Here is a 17,873-nt window from a genome sequence, read left to right on the forward strand (position 1 = left end):
AGTTCCAGTCTCATCTATAATGTTTTGGCCAGTATTTTAATGCCAGAATTAAGGAGAGATATAGACCAATAAGCCTCTCAGTCCTCCGCAACCTTACTCTTTTTATACATTTATTTATTTATTTTATTTATTTATCGAGTTTTATATACCGTCATTCGGTTTCGCCATCACAATGGTTTACAAAATTACAATGGTTAACAAGGTTTCCAAAACAGGTTCAAATGATTGTTAACACAGAGTCATCAGTTTGCAAAATTATTTTGTTGATCAGTTTTTACATATTTTGATTCTATGTTATAATATAATCTTGTATTGAATTCCCAGATTTCCAAGGGTTAACTGGAGGGGGTTGGAGTTTTTTCTTCATTGGGTGAGTTGGTATGCTTTGGAGAACATCCATGTTTTTAGATCTTTTTTGAAAGTTTTTAAGTTTTCTTGTGTTTTGAGTTCGATTGGGAGGGTGGTTTCAGAGTTTAGGGCTTCCTAGAGAGATTGCTCTCTTTTGAGTTGAGGAGAGTTGTTTGGAACGCATAGGTGGCGTCTTTAAAAGTCTTTTATTTGCAGATCTGAGGTTTCTGTTTGGAGTGTGCAATTTTATGTAGGAACTTAGCCAGTTTGTTGGTTTTTCATATATAATTTTATGTAGTATGGATAGTATTTTGTATTCTATCCTGAATTTTATTGGCAGCCAGTGCAGTGATATAAGTGTTGGAGTAATATGATCATGTTTTTTAGATCCAGTGAGGATTCTTATTGCTGCGTTTTGTAGGATTTGGAGTGGATGGATGGTGTTCAGAGGTAAGTTGAAAAGGAGTGAGTTACAGTAGTCCAGGTTGGAGAAAATGAGTAATTGAAGGTCTGATCTGAAGTCGGTGGATAGGAATGGTTTTAATTGACGTAGTGTTAGTAGTTTATGATATCCGTCTTTGATTTTTGTTGTGATGTGGTTTTTGAAAGAAAGTTCCTTGTCAATTATTACTCCAAGATTGCGGGCATGATTGACCGGAGAGATAGCCGCTTTCTGGTTCATTAGGTTGAGTGGTGGAAGTTGAGGAGAGTTGTTCTTTCTGTCTAATATGATTATTTCAGTCTTATCGAAGTTAAGGATGAATTTCATGTTGGTTAGTATTTGCTTTATTCTGCTTAGGTAAGTGGCTGTTATTTTGTATGTTTCTTCCAGCGAGTTTTGTATTGGGAATAATATTTGAATGTCATCCACATAAATGAAGTGGATCAGATTATGGTTTGATAGGAAGTGGCATATTGGACCCAGATAAATGTTGAAAAGTGTCGCTGAAAGAGCGGATCCATGGGGAACTCCAGTGTCTAGGTTTATTTTCTTTGAGAGGGTATCATTGATCAGCACTTGGTAGGTTCTTTGTGATAGGTATGAAGTGAACCATTGTAGGGTTTTTTCCTTTGCCCCAATTTCTGATAGACGGTCAATCATGACAGAGTGGTTTACCATGTCAAAGGCTGCTGATAGGTCAAGTAGAACTAGAAGATAGCTGTGGCCGTTTTTGAAACCTTTGAGTGTGATGTTGTTCAATGATAGTAGTAGATTCTCCATGTTCAGTTGTTTCCTGAAGCCAAATTGCGTGGGTAGTAGGATGTTGTTTTCTTCCAGGTGGTCACTGAGATGTGAGTGGACGATTTTCTCAATGATTTTGGCAATGAATGGTAGGTTTGATATAGGTCAGTAGTTCAGTGGGTTTTCTGAATCAAGATTATTCTTTTTCATAATGGGTTTGATAATTGCAGATTTTAAGCATTCTGGGTAGTTTCCTTCCATGAGGGAAAGGTTTACAATGTCAGTTAGTGTCTTAGTTATTGATGGTTCAGGATTTTTTATCGTTGTTATGGGTATGGCATCAATAGTGTGTTTAGCTGGGTTCATTTTTATTAATGATCATTTGGATTTCCAGAGATGATGCTGTTTCAAAGTTGGGCCAGCTTGATGTTTGAATGTTCTGTATTTTCTGGTCTTGTGAGTCATCATTGAGGTTGATATTTATGAGGATTTTGATTTTTTCATTAAAGAAGTCTGCAAAGTCGTTACTAGTGATCTTTGGTGTTGATTGTGACTGGTCATCATTGGATGATTTGGTTAGGCTTTTTACTATGTTGAAAAGCATCTTTGGGTTATGTTGGTATTTGTTTATTTTGTTAGTGTTGAAGTCTTTTTTTGTTTTATGGATGAGTTTTTTGTATTCTGCTAGTTGTGCTCTGTGGGGCAGATTTTCAAAGGGTTACGCCTATCTTGCATAGGCTCGGCGGTGTGCGCAAGCCCAGGACACGCGTATGTCCTGGGACTTGCAAAAAGGGGCGGGGCATGGCCTGAGCCTCCAGGCACAGCGGCCATTTGCCGCTGTGCCCGGGATCACGGGCCGGCTCTTGGCCGGCATGTGTAACTTATTCAACAAAGGTAAGGGGGGGTTCTAGGTAGGGCTGGGGGGCAGCTGCGCACGCATGTTATATAATCGGGCATAGATTTGTTCGCGCCGGGTTGCGCAAACAAATCTACGCCCGCGCAGGTTTTAAAATATGCCCCTGTATGCGTTAAGTAGTGTGATTGTTTTGTTATTGTTTCTCCATGTTTTCTCTTTTTTTCTGAGTTCCCGTTTGGCTGATCTGATGTTGTCGTTGTTCCAATGGTTCTGATTTTTTGGTTATTTTATTGTTTTCTTTATCATGGGGTTTATCTTGTCTGCTACTATTTTAGTTAAATCAAAGTAATGGCAGCATCAGGCATCTCCCCCAGAGAACCCTGCTAGGAGCCTACTGTACTAAAGAGTGGAAAAAGAAATGGAACAATATCCGAAGTATATTTTTTAAAAGGTCAATGGCATTTCTATCAGGACCACGATATTTACCACCAGGAAGGGCCTTGATCGCAGACTGAATCTCCAGCATAGATATAGGGGCCAAGACCAATTCCACCTGAGTTTCAGTTAACTTTGACAAGTTCAGAGAACAGAGGAAATCTTTTATATCCTTCGAGCTAGTCCCAGTACTACCCTTATTCAACTCTGTACAGAAAAGGACAAAAGTCTTTTCCACCTCTACAGGGTCTGAGGTGCTACTCCTGTCTAGCTTTTTAATTTTATGAATATGAGCACAGTTAACCTTTCATTGAAGAGCCCTAGCCAAGAACACCCCAGTTTTATCACCAGATTCATAAAATTTGAGCTTAGTATATTTTAGAGCTCTGCTAATCTTGCCTGTCTCTAAGGACAGGATTTCCCTTTTCAAGGATTCCAAAAAGCTGCCTCGTAAGGTCTAAACATTCTTTTTTATGTTGGGTCTCAAGAATATTAATCCAGGCCATAAGCACATCTGTTTTTTTTTCCTTTTCTCCCTTTGCAGGAAACTAGCATAGCTAATTAACCTGCCCTTCAAGAAAGCTTTAAAAGTTTCCTAGCACAATATGGGAGGATTATAAGCATTAAATTCCGAGATTACTGATTTCAGCAGTGTAGGAAAATACTTACTGCCCAAGAGAGAGGTATTCAAATGCCAAGTAAAGGCTGCTGACCTGGGCTGATCTAATGAGAGACATAACCTTAGGGGATGATGATCTGAGAGAGTACTACTCAAAAGTTCTGAAGCACCCATTTGAGATAACAGATTAGGTGTGCACAAGAAATAGTCAATTCTGTTGTACATGTTGTTTCTGGGGGATTAAAACGTATACTCTCTTTCCGTAAGATGCTGATGCTTCCAAATATCAACAAGCTGAAAGGTTTCAAGTATATCTTTAGTACTTAGAGAGGTTTGAGAACCCGCTTTAGAAACGGATGTCCTGCCATCAGCGGATCAGGACATACATTCCAGTCCCCTCCAATACATAAAGAAGAAGCCCCAAAGACGACCAAGCTATCAGTAAGTCTTCGATAAAAGGCAGCTGTTTTGGGTTCACAGCTTGATCTAAATTCGGACCATAAACATTGGCCAAAGAAAAGCTAACATTGTGTAAGGAGAAATCCAGCAATAAATATCTCTCCCCAGGGTCTTTATGAGAATGATGAACCACTAAAGGCAAATTCTTATCAATCAGTATGCATACCCCTCTGCTCTTTGAATTATAAGAAGAGTAGTATATTGAACCCACCCAGTTTTCAAGTATTCATGTTCCACATTTATAAGATGCATTTCTTGAAACATCACTATTTGAGCTTTATGCTTTCATGCTAACTGAAGGATGCACTTTCTTTTAATAGGGGGTGAGATTCCACAAACATTCAGGGACATACAGAGAACATATGTCATTGTACCCTAAGAAAACTCATTACAGCTTCACATTAGTGAGATTTATGTTATACTCAAAAACCATGCGGCAATATGCAGCCAATCTGAGGCCGCAGCAAAAGTGCCTAAGAAAACAAAATGAACTAACCATGCAATTGAAATAGCATATTAATACTCTGCAGACTCTACTGGTATGCCATTTACCCCAACCCAAAATTGAATGGAATAAAAAATCCCAATCACCATCCCCATAACCTGCCAAACATCCATAACAACCCCCACCCAAACCTCCTTTATCTCCCCCCCCCCCAGAAACTATCCACTCACCTAGCTGCAAGGACCCCAAAACCCTCCAGTGGGATTTTCATCATTGCGACCGAAGGGGTGAGTTCACTCCTGCCAGGACCCCACAACCCACACCTAAAAACCACATCCCAAACAACCAAACTGACTCCTCTTAGACTGGACTTCCCAAACCCCATAAATAGTGAACCAACCACCCCCATTGACCTATTGTTTCCATACAGTTCCCCATACCCTAAAGACCTGACAGAGCATGAACAGCAGCAATATAAAAAAAAAAATAAAACAGTATAAAGAAATACTAAGAACCTGTACAATAATCAAAACAAACAAACAAAAAATACCAGCAGTTCTTGAGAAAGTCACGAGCAGCCTGCTTTCCTACCAAAATAAATGTTAAGCTTAACAAGGTTATACCAATAGGACCCTCCCAATATAAAAGAAAGACACAAAAATCACACACAGCAAAAACAAAGGCCATGGAAAAAAGAAAACTGACCACTATTATAGCAAAAAGCAAGATAAGTCAAATAATATTGCTGTGGTCCTCCTTGTAGAGGACCATTCGTTGAAACTTTCTCGAACACCTGAGGAAACATAAAAACCAGTTAGTTTGCAGAACGAGCTAAAATCCAAGTCTAATAGTGTATTTTTCACGCTGATGGCTTACCCAGGCATCTATCTTCAACATCCACGTGGCCCGCAAAGGACCACTTATAGGGGACTGCAGCATTTTGCAAACAGAGAGCAACAAAAAATAAAGCACAAAAAAAGAAAAAGGCAAGAAGGCAAGAAGAAAAGAAGAAATTGTTAGTCACCGGGCTGGGAGCATTATGATCAACTATATCATTTCGGTGAACCTCCACTACTCATGCAGTACTAAGGGTCTAGCCAGGCCGACGCTGTCGCTCCCGCCACAATGATTCGCAGCAGGATATGACAGAAAGGAAACAAGGATGAACTAGGACTTCACAACGCGGCTATGGGGCTGTTCACACAGCCATTTTTCAACCTCCTTTACTGAGACAAATGTGGTTGGCTTACCATCCCTGAAGACTCGCAGCCTGGCAGGATAGAGCATCGTGTACCATACTTCCAGCTGTTGCAACTTCTTTTTTTACATTAGTAAAGGCCTGCCTTTACTAATGTAAAGGCAGACTTTTCATTGCAGCTTGGCAGAAAAGTCTTGAAAAATCATAATTTTGTTTTCAAATAAGACAAATTACACTGGTCTACATCAAGTTTGCTGACTACAAGATAACATGTGATCTTTATGTATTTTAGTGTGCTGAATCCAAAAATCACACCCGTTTCCTCCAGTCACGTCCGATTTTTCCACAAAATGCTGTCTACTCATAAACTCTTAGAACAATAACATAACCATAGAAAAGGATGCTTGGTCTGCTTTTTCTGACGTGATTACAGACTTTCTTGGCAACTTCAGGGCCAAAAATTATAACCTTTTAGTTCAAAATTTGTTGATTGCTTTTCAAAGACTGGGAGCAAACATGAGTGTCAAATTACATTTCCTTGATAGCCACCTGAACTACTTCCCCTCAAATCTTGGAGCTATGAGTGAAGAACAAGGAGAACGTCTACCAAGACATCAAGACCATGAAACATAGATATCAAGGCAGATGGAATACAAACATGATGGCAGACTACTGCTGGTGTTTACAGCATGACAACCCTGATCATAACTATTCCAGAGCACCCAAAAAGAGAAAATTTCTCCCTAACAATTAAAATATACACAACTATTGCTCTCTTGGTTAGACGAGACTAGTTTTTTGCATGAAACAAATATATTACATGCTTTCGCTTCTTCAGAACTTCTTATTACCCTTGATATTCAACTTTATAATCTTTAATCAAAAATTTCTCATTTGTGAAAAAATTTGACATATTGCATATTTCTTGACTTCATATTTGGAATCAGCACCTTTCATTTGGGTAAAATCAGCAAAAATAATTAGGTCAGCAGAAAACATTTTTTTCAAATGTAGACCAGTGTTATTAATGGCTCTAGCAGCGTTTAGAATTCTGTTTTTATCTGTGAAGCCCTGTGAGTTGGTCAATTTTAATAGGGCCCTCTTCACTGTCAACTTTAAATAGTTTGGGCAGCCATTTAGCAAAATATGCCACTAGATCATTCCCCTCCAGCCTCTCGGGGACTCTCAGGACCCTAATGTTGCAGTGGCGAAAGCGATTTTCTAAATCGTCTATTTTGTCCATCGCCTGGCTGTAATTCCCCTCTAATTTATCTACCTTCGCTGTCAAGGAGGTAGCTGCCATTTCCAATTCGGTGATCTTCACGTCCTGATCATCAAGTCGTTCCAAATTTGACTGTACTATTGGTACCAGCTGTGCGACTTTGTCTACGATTACACTAGGTTTAGTGTCCAGCTTTGGAAATTTTGACCGCAAAACGCTCCATCAAACTATGTATGTAGGCCATGTTTTCATTTGTGTCCACAGCCTCATCTTTGGTATCGCCATCTGACATGGTCTCCTCTGCAGGCCTCACAGACTCATTTACAGTCTTTTTCCCTTTTTTTTCATCTTTTGTTCCTGTGTGACCCACATTGAAGGTATTGATCTCTTCTCTGCCTCTTTAGACATTGACATCACGATCTTATATAAGCGAGAACACCAAAAAGGTAAGTGAAAAGGTAATCTTTAGCAGGAGCTTGAGCCAGTCACAGCTACTTCAATCAGAGCATGCCTGGAAGTCAGATTCCCATCTTTTAAGTGGCTTATACGATAGGTTTCCAGTTTCCATCCTCACGGAGAAAATGACTTTAAAAATAAACCATTTTCAGATGTCACAAATAAGGAGGAACTATAAATATGCCTACAGTTAGTTCTTTTATTCTGGAGCCTGGATGACAGTGGCATACATTAAGCGAGGAAGAGGTAAACAGTTACTGTACTATACCATACCTTTCAAAATGTAAAAAAAAAAATCACATGAAATGAAACCTTGGTATACACTAGGTAGTCGATCTCAGGGGGAAGTACATGTTCTTTTTATTAAACACTGCTGTAAAGCTGCCAAAACACAGACTACAAGAAATTTCCATGTCCTCTTGATAAGCTTTCATACCAAAGGAAACCCAGGAATTACAAAAGGAATTGTATCTTGCATTTTTTTCAGAGCTATAGTTCTTCTTACCTTTCCCTGCCTGCCACACTAAGGGGTGAATTTTAAAAGCTCTACGCGTGCCAACGCCGGGATATATGCGCAGAAGTCGGGCTGGCGTGCAGTGTGTGGATTTTAAAAGGCACCCACGTACCCACGTATCTCCCAGTACGTGCACAAATAAGAAGTTGAAAAAATGGACAGGGTGTGGACATGGACTGGGTGGGGAATAGGCTTTCTTGGATTTAAAACAGAAATTAGTGCATAACTACTTATGCGCACTGGCACGATTCGGGGTCCCTTGCCACATAACTTTACTATTGCTATGGATGGCATGTAAATAATAAAATTAAAAAAAATAGGCTAGTCAGTGTGATTTTAAGGGTTGGTACTAACAGGGTAAAAGGGAGGCTATTTAACTTGGGGGTTTAGGAAGTCCCATCCATTACCTGAGTGAACTGGAAATGAACTGTGGAAACTGGTAATTGCATCAGCACGCGTCCCTTATAAATTTCCCACTTATATGGTAGATGCGGTATCTGCATGCACAAACGCACGCCCATATAAAATTGTGCACACATGTACGCTCGTACAGCCTATTTTATAGCATGTGTGCGCATGTACACGTATGTTATAAAATGGTGCATCCTTTGGTGTGAGCTGGCATACGCATGTAGATGTGCGCCTGCTCAGCTGTTTAAAGGTTCCCATTCATGCCTGAGAGAATCTGAAACTACCTTGCCAGTCTGGTTCTCCATGCACAGTGAGCAAATGATGACAGCAACAATTAGATCAATATCCTAATGTGCTACTAAAAAGCATTTTAGCTAGCCTATCCATTCTCTATACTTGATATTATACAAAACAAAACTCTTTATTGGAACAACCATGAAATAAATATATGAAATATTACATTTTAAAAAGAAATATTAATTTATCCTGGACCGAATTCGGTGAATTATTTCCATTGCTTAACAGTATGAAAAATGCGCTTTGCCTGAAAATAAAAAGAAATCATAACCTAAAATCCTAAGGGGAAAAGTCAAAAGTTTTTTCAAAGGCTACAAAAAGAAAACTACTTAACTGAAATGAGAAGAATGGCTGTACCAACTGGTATGTTTAGAGGTTTGGGCAAATTACTATAAAACTTTTACCTATCTGGCTTTTTGTTCAATCTGCCAGTGGGAAAAGAGTATGCCAGAGATCAGTTAGGATGAGAAAATATAAAGAAAGAAGATGAGAAAATATACAGAACAATCTAAAAATTTTTTTTATAAATAGCTATTGATAACATTCAAGTTTCCAACATTGAAAATCTTTCATCCTATTTTGAATTTGTCATTTTTGACAAAGGTGATTGAGCATGCTGCATTGGTATAGCCTGGGGATGTTTTGGTAGAAAGGAGTATTGACGCTCAGCAATCTGACTTCGGGCCAGATCAAGGCACTGAATCCTTGCTGGTGGGATTAATGGATGATCTACTGAAAATCTTCTATGGTTCCTTCAGTTTTAGTTACGCTAGATTATTCAGCAGCTTTTGATCTGGTTGACCATCTGCTTCTTCTCCAGAGATTAGTGGAGTTAACTGTCCCTGACATTCCTCTTACCTGGTTCACTTCCTATCTGTCCAATGGCTTTCAGGAGAACATTGTTAAACAGAATTTACTTTGCACCATGGAGTTCCTCAAAGCTTATTTCTTTTGTCTACCTTGTTTATTTTATTTTTTTTGTAATCTTTAACAAGGATCTTCTGCAATTTAACATGGCTTTTCATGTTTATGCTGATGACACACAACTGTATTCTCCACTCGGGCCTAATATTGCAGAGTCTGTAGCTCAGATTAATGGGTACCTGGTAGCAGTATAAGAATGACCACAGCAAAATAAATGTGTTTGAATTCAATAAAGTCTGAAGCCATGTTGACTGAGTGGAACAAAGGGATGTCTGATCCTCCATAGTTTGTTTTTAAAAAAAGTGGTACTGCAATTTAAGTGCGAGCTTTATAATCTGGGGGAGATTCTGGACGAAGACTACAAAGTTTTCAACATAGAAACATGATTGCAGAAAAGGACCATATGGCTTATCTACTTTGCCCATTCACACCAATTAATTCAGTTTTACAATCCCTACCACTCCCCTCAGAGATCCCCCGCACATTTATCCCATGCTATATTGAACTCTGATACTGTTCTATTCTCCACAACCTCAATAGGGAGGCTGTTCCATGCAGATACTACCCTCTCTGTAAAGAAATACTTCCTTAGATTACTCCTGAGTTTACCCCTTTCACCTTCATCCCATGAACCCTTGTTATAGAGTCTCCTTTCCATTGAAAGAAGCCCATCTCCTGTGCATGGAAACCTTGGAGGTATTTAAATGTCTCTATCATATCTCCCCTATCTCACCTTTTCTCTAGGGTACACATATTCAGATCGTTAAGTCTGTCCCCATATGTTTTAGAAACAAGACCACTGACCATTTTAGTAACTACCCTCTGTACTGACTCCAACTGCTTTATATCCTTTTAAAGGTACGGTCTCCAGAATTATATATACTGTTCTAAATGAGGGACATATACAAGAGCAATGTCACCTCTCTTTTTCTGCTGGCTATTTTTCTCCTATGCACTCAAGCATCTTTCTGGCTTTTGCTGTCACTTTTGCCACCTGTTTGGCTAGCTTAAGATCAGTAGACATCATCGTCCTCAAATCTTGCTCTTCTTTCATGCTTAGAATTATTTCATCTCCTGTACTTTACCTCTCCCATGGTTTTTGCACCCTACATGCATAACTCTTCAATTTTTAGCATTATGTATTAGATGCCTGATCCTAGACCATTCCTTGAGCTTCTCTAGATCCCTCCTCATGATTTCCTACACCTTCTTGGCTGTCTATCCTGTTGCAGATTTTGGTAACATCGGCAAAAAGACAAACCTTTCTTGACAATCCTTCCGCAATGTTGCTTATAAAAATATTAAGAAGAAATGGTCCAAGGACTGATCCCTGCAGCACACAGCTAATAATGCTCCCTCCTCAGTGTGAACTCCATTTACCACTACCCTTCATCATTTTCCACTCAAGCAGTTTCTAACCCATTCTCTGTCACTTTAGGATCCACAGCAAGGATGCTCAATTTATTTATGTCAGTGTGGAACCGTGTGAAAGGCCTCACAGAAATCTAAGTACCCTACATCTGGTGTTCTCCCCCAATCGAACTCTCTGGTCACCCAATCAAAGAAATTGATCAGATTAGTCTGACCAAACCTACCTCGGTTAAATCCATGCTGCCTTGGATCTTATAATCCATTGGATTCCAGAATCTACTTTTTCCCAACTGTGTAATGTAAGGAAGCTTAAACACTGATTCGAGCCATCATGTTTGAAGATTTTGATTAAGGTATTGGTAAGGTAGGCAGATGGATTAATGTAATTCCTTGAACTTCGTTCTCCCTCAAAAGACTTTACATCTTCTACATTTGGTTCAGAATGCTGCAGCTCGGTAGTGGCATTCAGGAACATGTTACCCCAGTTTTGAAAGAATTCCTTTGGTTACCATGTTTTTTGGAGTATAAATCACATTTTTTTCAGCAATTTTCCTGACTGTGACGTATACACTGGTGCAACTTATATACTGTCACAATCTCTCTCAGCTTGTGCTGTTAACCTCACTGTATAAACAGATGCATCTTATACAAAGGTGCAACTAATCTACCAACTTTTTCATCAAAATGGCAATTTATAGGGGTGTGTGACTTATACACAGGAAAATACAGTAATTGTGAGTTGGCCATCCAGGTTTAAGTTGTTCTGTTTAATTTTTAAGACCTTGAGGGGGATTGGCCCACTTTAATCTCAACAACAAGCTTTCTTTTTATACCCTGAGGTGATTATTGTGTTTATAGGAAGAGGTTTTTTTTAGTGATTCTGTCAGTAAGGGAGGTTAGATAGGCAATTACATAACAAAGAGCATTCTCAGAGCACCTATTTAGAATCAATTACCAAAAGAACTATGTTTAGTTCAAGATTTGTTGGATTTTCATAAGCATTTATAGACATGGATTTTTATGCAGGTGGCTGATTAGTTTTGTTAGAGGTGTTTACTGTTTAATTTGTACCTTGATAATTTTTAAATGTTTAGGGATGCTGATTTGTATTTTTGATTTTAGGATGTGTATGGGGGCAGGTTTCTATTGAAACTTTGTGTAGAGGTGTCGGATGTTATGCCATTGTGGTATTATATTATTTTAATAAGTTTGTAACTCACTTAGAATTTCCCCAAAAAATACATGTAATAGAGACTTAAAAAATAAATACAAAATGGACATAGCCACAAGAGAAAAGAAATTCATAAAACTGTTTTAAAAAAAAAGTAATAACAGGAAAAGTCCACAATTCCAGAAGAAAAACAACATGTGTGTACTATAGGGAAACATCCTAGAACCCCTTTAATACACAAACACAACCAACCAGAACATCTTGTGACTTACCACCCGAGTATCAATTTAAAGGTAGCATCAACTTTAGAACATTAGCATGGTGGGGCTACCTTACAACTCTCTAACAAAAATGACAATTTACCAATTCAATCAACTACCAGTAATTTTCAAAAAGTCCCATTTTTGTTTCCAAACTTTTATTGATTGGGAGTCAGTGATGCAATTAAAACAGTATACAATACAATTATACCAAAAATGCAATTAATTATAAAATAGCAAAATGGAAATGAAAACATTAAGAAATTAGATTCCAATATTGCTCAATATTGGATATTCCCAGATTGCCCAATATTGGATATTCCCAGATTGTTTTTTTTTAAGAAAATGTTAGCTATTTATAGAATTTTTTTCAGTTAAAAAATGAACATACTGGAAATCAGATACTGTATGGTACTAATATAATAAAAGCAGGATTAAAACTGCAAAATAAAATCTAAAACCACTGTATATATATAGATATAGATGCAAATATATATATATATATATATATATATATATATATATATATATACATATATATATATATATATATACATACTCGCACACACACATACAAACCTCTATACAAAATAATATCAGGACAAAATGATATCATTCAATTGATCCTTGGCCACTTACAACCTGATATGTTTTAAAGTCTCTCTCCTTTGTTCATTTTTTAAAACTGAAGAACCACTGCTACATTATTAGCATGCCTGATAACATTACACCTATAAATTAGCAGCTGTAGCTGAAAAGGTTACCTTGTTTCACAGGAGGCTAATTTTCTGTTAGAAATGAATTTCACAATGTTAAAATGATTCCATGATTCCATTAAATGCTACACATTGCAGACCCAGGCAAGGTAAATATTATATCGTTTAAAAATATATCAGGGCATGACACATTACAGCTTTGTCTTGGGAGAAATTCTTGCCGTTCACGGTATGATACTGGAGTCAAACGAGGCTTGCTTCCGGGTACTCTTTGGAGGGGGGGGTGGCGGGGTCTTGCTTGGTAATGGAGGTGGAAGATGCTGAAAAACACAAAAAGGTTGGACAAGATAATGTTCACTCATGCATTGGCTTTGAAATTGCAGCTATTTCAGCTACTGTATGATCTCATATACAATTATGGCAGATGGAAAATTAGTTCTAATCTAGTTTATTACTGAAATCATGCCCTCAAAATTGTTCATTCCCAGTTCTGGTTTGCCTCTGGCTGTTAATTCACTATCTAGCTTTTACTGCTGACATTGATAAAGTTCTCAGGAAGTTACTGACTAACCCTTTCAGTGCCACAGATTAAGTTCACTAAGGAACACTTTAATGGATACATGTCTGCCTACCTAACACATTTATGGATTGATTGTAATGCGTTGCATTAAATGATACTGCTTCAGGCACTACAATTGAGGAACTGAGCATTGCATCACAATGAATTGCAGCCACATATACATTTATTCTACAAAAGCCTTGAATATATATGGTTTCCTCGCCTCATGTTTTTGCTCAGGCTATATGAGCCTGATAATGGATCCTGACATCTGTTAAGTGCCTTTTCCTACATACCCCTAGCCTATTATATGGTTGGTAGAATTAGAGTGATAAGGGCTATTACTGAAGTATTATTTTTAAGTTTTCAGTCTTCTACATACAGCACTGTGTTCTACAATATTTCATGTAAAGAAGATATGGTACTCAAAATTCCAAAAATTAAATGAATGTGAAATCTCACACATAAATGCTAGCAAAGCAGACACATGGCTACCAGTCATCCTCACAGGACAAGTTAAAGTCAATTTTTTGTCATTCAGCAATTTTCAAAATAGTCTGGAATAGTAGAGTAGCCAGGACCCAAAGTGAACATGGATGGGCTCTAAACATACAGGGGGGCCCAGGGAGAAACCTGGAATAGGATCCCTCCTACTGGATCTTTCCCTCCTGTTCCCACCCTCATGGCCCCTTCTTGAGTCTTCTTCCTCCTACACCCCCATGGCCCTTTCCTGGTTCCTTGCCCTCCTAAAACCCAGAGCCCTCTCCCTCCTACCCCAATGGCCCCCATCTCTTGTATTTATGTAACTTGTTAAACATCTTCCAAAAACTCAAGGCATTGAACAATAATCATAAAATAGCAAAATACAATTAAACATTATGATAGAACACGGTAATGATGAAAAAGTTCATAAATAATAAGCATCCTTAAAGAGAAAAGGCCTCTTTAAAAAGCTAGATTCCCTTGCCACCTACCCCTCCCATCAAGGGCCCCTCTCTTTCCTATTCCTTCCCTTCCACATCATGGCCTCTCGCCTTCTTATTCCTCCCCCTTTCCAATCATGGCTTCTCTCTCTCTTCTATTCCTTTCTCCATGGAATTTCTCCAGCTTCTTTCTTCTATTCCCTTCCCCCATAGCCCTTCTTAGTTCCTCTTCTTCCTTCATGGTGTCTTCCCAGCTTCCCTTTCCTCACCACCAAATGGCTCCTTTCTGGCTTCTCCCCCATCTCCAGTCCTTTACCTTTTTGAGTGGTCCAGGCCCAGCGATGGGAGCAACAACAGCAGCAAAAAAACCCCCAAACAAACAAAAAAAACAAAAACGGGTGCAGGGCCCAAAGTGCTGTGTGTGCACTTAAAAGCTCTGCAGCGATCCCACCCCTAGCATGGGTTTCCTTGCTTATAGAAAATCCATGCAGTAGAAGGGGATGGGGCAGCTACAGGAACTTTCAGTGCACATACACACACACCTGCAGTGGGTCCTGTGCTAATTTTTCTTTGCTGTTATGACAGCCAAAGATCTCTACCAGTGGCAGGCTGGCACCACTCCACCTTTGGTTTGGGCAGGTCCTCGAAGCTTGAGGGGTAGGCCTGGATCCAAAGTGGGCATGCTGTGGCCCACCCATTGCCTGGAAGTAGTAATAGCTTAGTATTCCATAAAGTTTGGACACTGTAGAAAATACCAGCCCATATTGCTATGTTCTGATGACAAGGGGAGGTAGATAGTAATTCTAACGGAAGCTTCAATTTGAAAGTACTATATCACAGATATATTCAGAAGCCTAATTTTGTTAGTTTCTTTTTCATTTTTATTATTTATTTAAAACATAATTTACTTCTTTACAGGTTTTTCTCATTTCATGTCCATGATACGCACAATCTTGATTTCATATCTGCCTTAGGTGATAATTATCACTAAACCTTACACATTAACACACTCAACTTTAGGAAGGCATGACGTATGTGAGAATAATTCATTATTTAATATACTGAATTTTGTAGGCATATACTTTAATATGCAAAAGTCTTGGTAGCTCCTGTAATATTTTGTGCAAGCAATTAAATTCATCTTGATTAATGTATTAAGCCAATCTTTCTATTTGTTTGCCTTTATTGGACTAAAGATTTGCTTTTGGATATTAATTTACCTATATTTTTTATATTAGGTACATACAATATATTTATGGATATTAGTGAACAAAATACAGTAATATTTTCAAAGAACAATATTTTACAGAGGCAACATTATTCAGAAAAACAGCTAACAGACTACTTTATCCAGCTAAAGTCTGCGAGATATGTTGTCAGAAATATTCAATGGGTTAAACATCCCATTGAACATACTACAGGATAACTTTCAAACTTAGGGGGTCATTTATCAAAATGCGGTAAGGCGTTTTCGCATGTGTTAAGGGCTTATCGCATGCGAAAAAGCCCCGTTTTCGCATGCGATAGGCCTTTAACGCATGCGAAAACGTGTTTACCGCATGCGATCGCACCATATCTTATGGTGTGATGCAAATGCAAAAACTGGGAGGAGTAGGGGCGGAGAGGGGATGCAAATTCAAAACCTGGGCGGAGAGTGGGCTGGGTTAGCCTGCCTGCAAAGAGGTATCGCAGAGCCATAACGCCTCTCTCTCTCTCTCAACGGGTCCCCCAGTGGTGGCATACACCACGCCCCTTTTGCTATCGCATGCGGTACGTACCGCATTTTGATAAATCCACCCCTTAATCGGCTACGTTTTAAAGTTATCTGAGAAAATAAATCCGGATAACTTTTAAATTAACCAACTATATTAGCAGGTACAAAATTAAACTAATTAAAAACAAATCCTAGCTTGCCAACAAACAAATAAATGTCGGGCATCCCTCAAATATTTCCCCTCCCTAAAAGATTTGGAAAACGTTGTAGCCCTATCACATGTGGAGCCTCCCTACCCCCATCCTGCCCTCAAAATTGCAAAATTAATGGGGCCTGCAGGCCCCATCCTCATGACCTCTTCCCTATGCCCCAACCTCGCCCCTCCTGATTCACCCGGCATCCCTCAAATCTCCCAGGCCAACAGTGCATGGTAGGATCATAACGCTCCGGGGCAGTGTCCAGCGTTGTCATCAGAGTTACTGGATGGGATTGAAGAGGGAGCTGCAGGCCACATTCATTTTTCATTTTTGGGGAGTGGTTCAGGGATGTCCCTTGGGGCAACAGACCGGCAAAATAATGTTTTGGGGGGTTTGGGGCAGAAGGAAGGAGGATTCAGGAGCTAGGTCTGACATCATGTGTAAATTTTTTTTTTTTTTTAGCAAGGTACGGGGGTGGATTGGGTCTACAGATTCCCCCCCCCCCATATTTTGTAGTCACTTAACAGGCTGTATTTTAATATAGCCAGTTAAAGCTAAAGTTATCTAGGTACCTGTATCCTAATCACTTTAGGCCTGCATTTATCATAGAAAATTTTACACCTCGAAACTTACCAGGATACCACTGATATTCAATGCTATTTGTTTAAGCTTAAGACCCACCCTTGAAATGCCTCTTTTTTTCTCCAATAGGTTTTAGCCAGGTAATGGCTTGTTTGGCTAAAACATATCCAGACAGTGGAAGGCACATATTTAAACCTCTTGGTTTGTCTGGTGAAGTTCCAAACTTAGTTGAACAAACCATTTTGAACATTAACCTCATAATATTAAGAACTAATTTCCTTTCAGCAGTCAAGCTTGAGATTGCTGGGCAATTTTCTTACCATGGAGAGTGTTGGGAAGGACATGGGAGGGTGATAACTAGAAGCAGAGGAATGTATGTAGGTATAACTGGTCAGACTGGGTGTGAAAAATGGTCCTTATCTGCAAACATCTACTATATTACCTTTATATTATTATGTATATACACTTTAGTACTTATATTACAGCTTTTAACCAGAGAGTTAGCAGAAAGCTAATACAACTGGAGGCAGTGTAAAGGAAAATCTATGATGCTTACAATCTTTTTTTTTTGTAGGTGCATTTATAAAAGAATGGCAAACAAAGCATCTCTCTTAAAATTTTAGCTTTTTTTTTTTTTTGTTACAAATCTTGCAGCTATGAAGTTCACATGCAGTGAGGGCTGGCATATCTGCTATTACCAAGGTCTACCATGTGACAAAGGCTGGTGCCCATTAGGCTTTATGTGGTACTGCCTGGGTGTATGTTAATGGTATGATGGGTTTGATGAACCATTGGTCTAACCCAGCATAGCATGCCTTATGTTCTTATGACAGATATATTTTAATTGCCACATCACTAGCTTGGAAATCAGCATTGCATGAATGAAGTCAATTTTATTTCAACCCATCTTTCCTTCATCAACTTAAGTTGGTGAGCAAGTGAATAATCGATATGTAATACAGCAGTATCATAAAACATCAATGTGTTTAATTATCTCTGCAAACATACAGGTT

The 17,873-nt window shown here is 38.8% G+C and overlaps 1 protein-coding gene across 5 annotated transcripts in view; it reads right to left on the bottom strand.

The window, feature by feature from the left end:
- Positions 1 to 12,022: 12,022 nt before the first annotated feature.
- DOCK1 (dedicator of cytokinesis 1) overlaps positions 12,023 to 17,873 on the bottom strand; it is a 1,428,876-nt gene continuing 1,423,025 nt past the window's right edge. For all 5 annotated transcript variants that reach the window (XM_029610025.1, XM_029610029.1, XM_029610028.1 and 2 more), the window contains one exon: positions 12,023 to 13,205. In XM_029610025.1, the coding sequence (XP_029465885.1) occupies positions 13,110 to 13,205 (96 nt within the window). In that variant the 3' untranslated portion in view covers positions 12,023 to 13,109. The remainder of the gene's footprint in view (positions 13,206 to 17,873) is intronic.

This window comes from Rhinatrema bivittatum, chromosome 7 (assembly GCF_901001135.1).
Source record: "Rhinatrema bivittatum chromosome 7, aRhiBiv1.1, whole genome shotgun sequence".
Taxonomy (NCBI): domain Eukaryota; kingdom Metazoa; phylum Chordata; class Amphibia; order Gymnophiona; family Rhinatrematidae; genus Rhinatrema; species Rhinatrema bivittatum.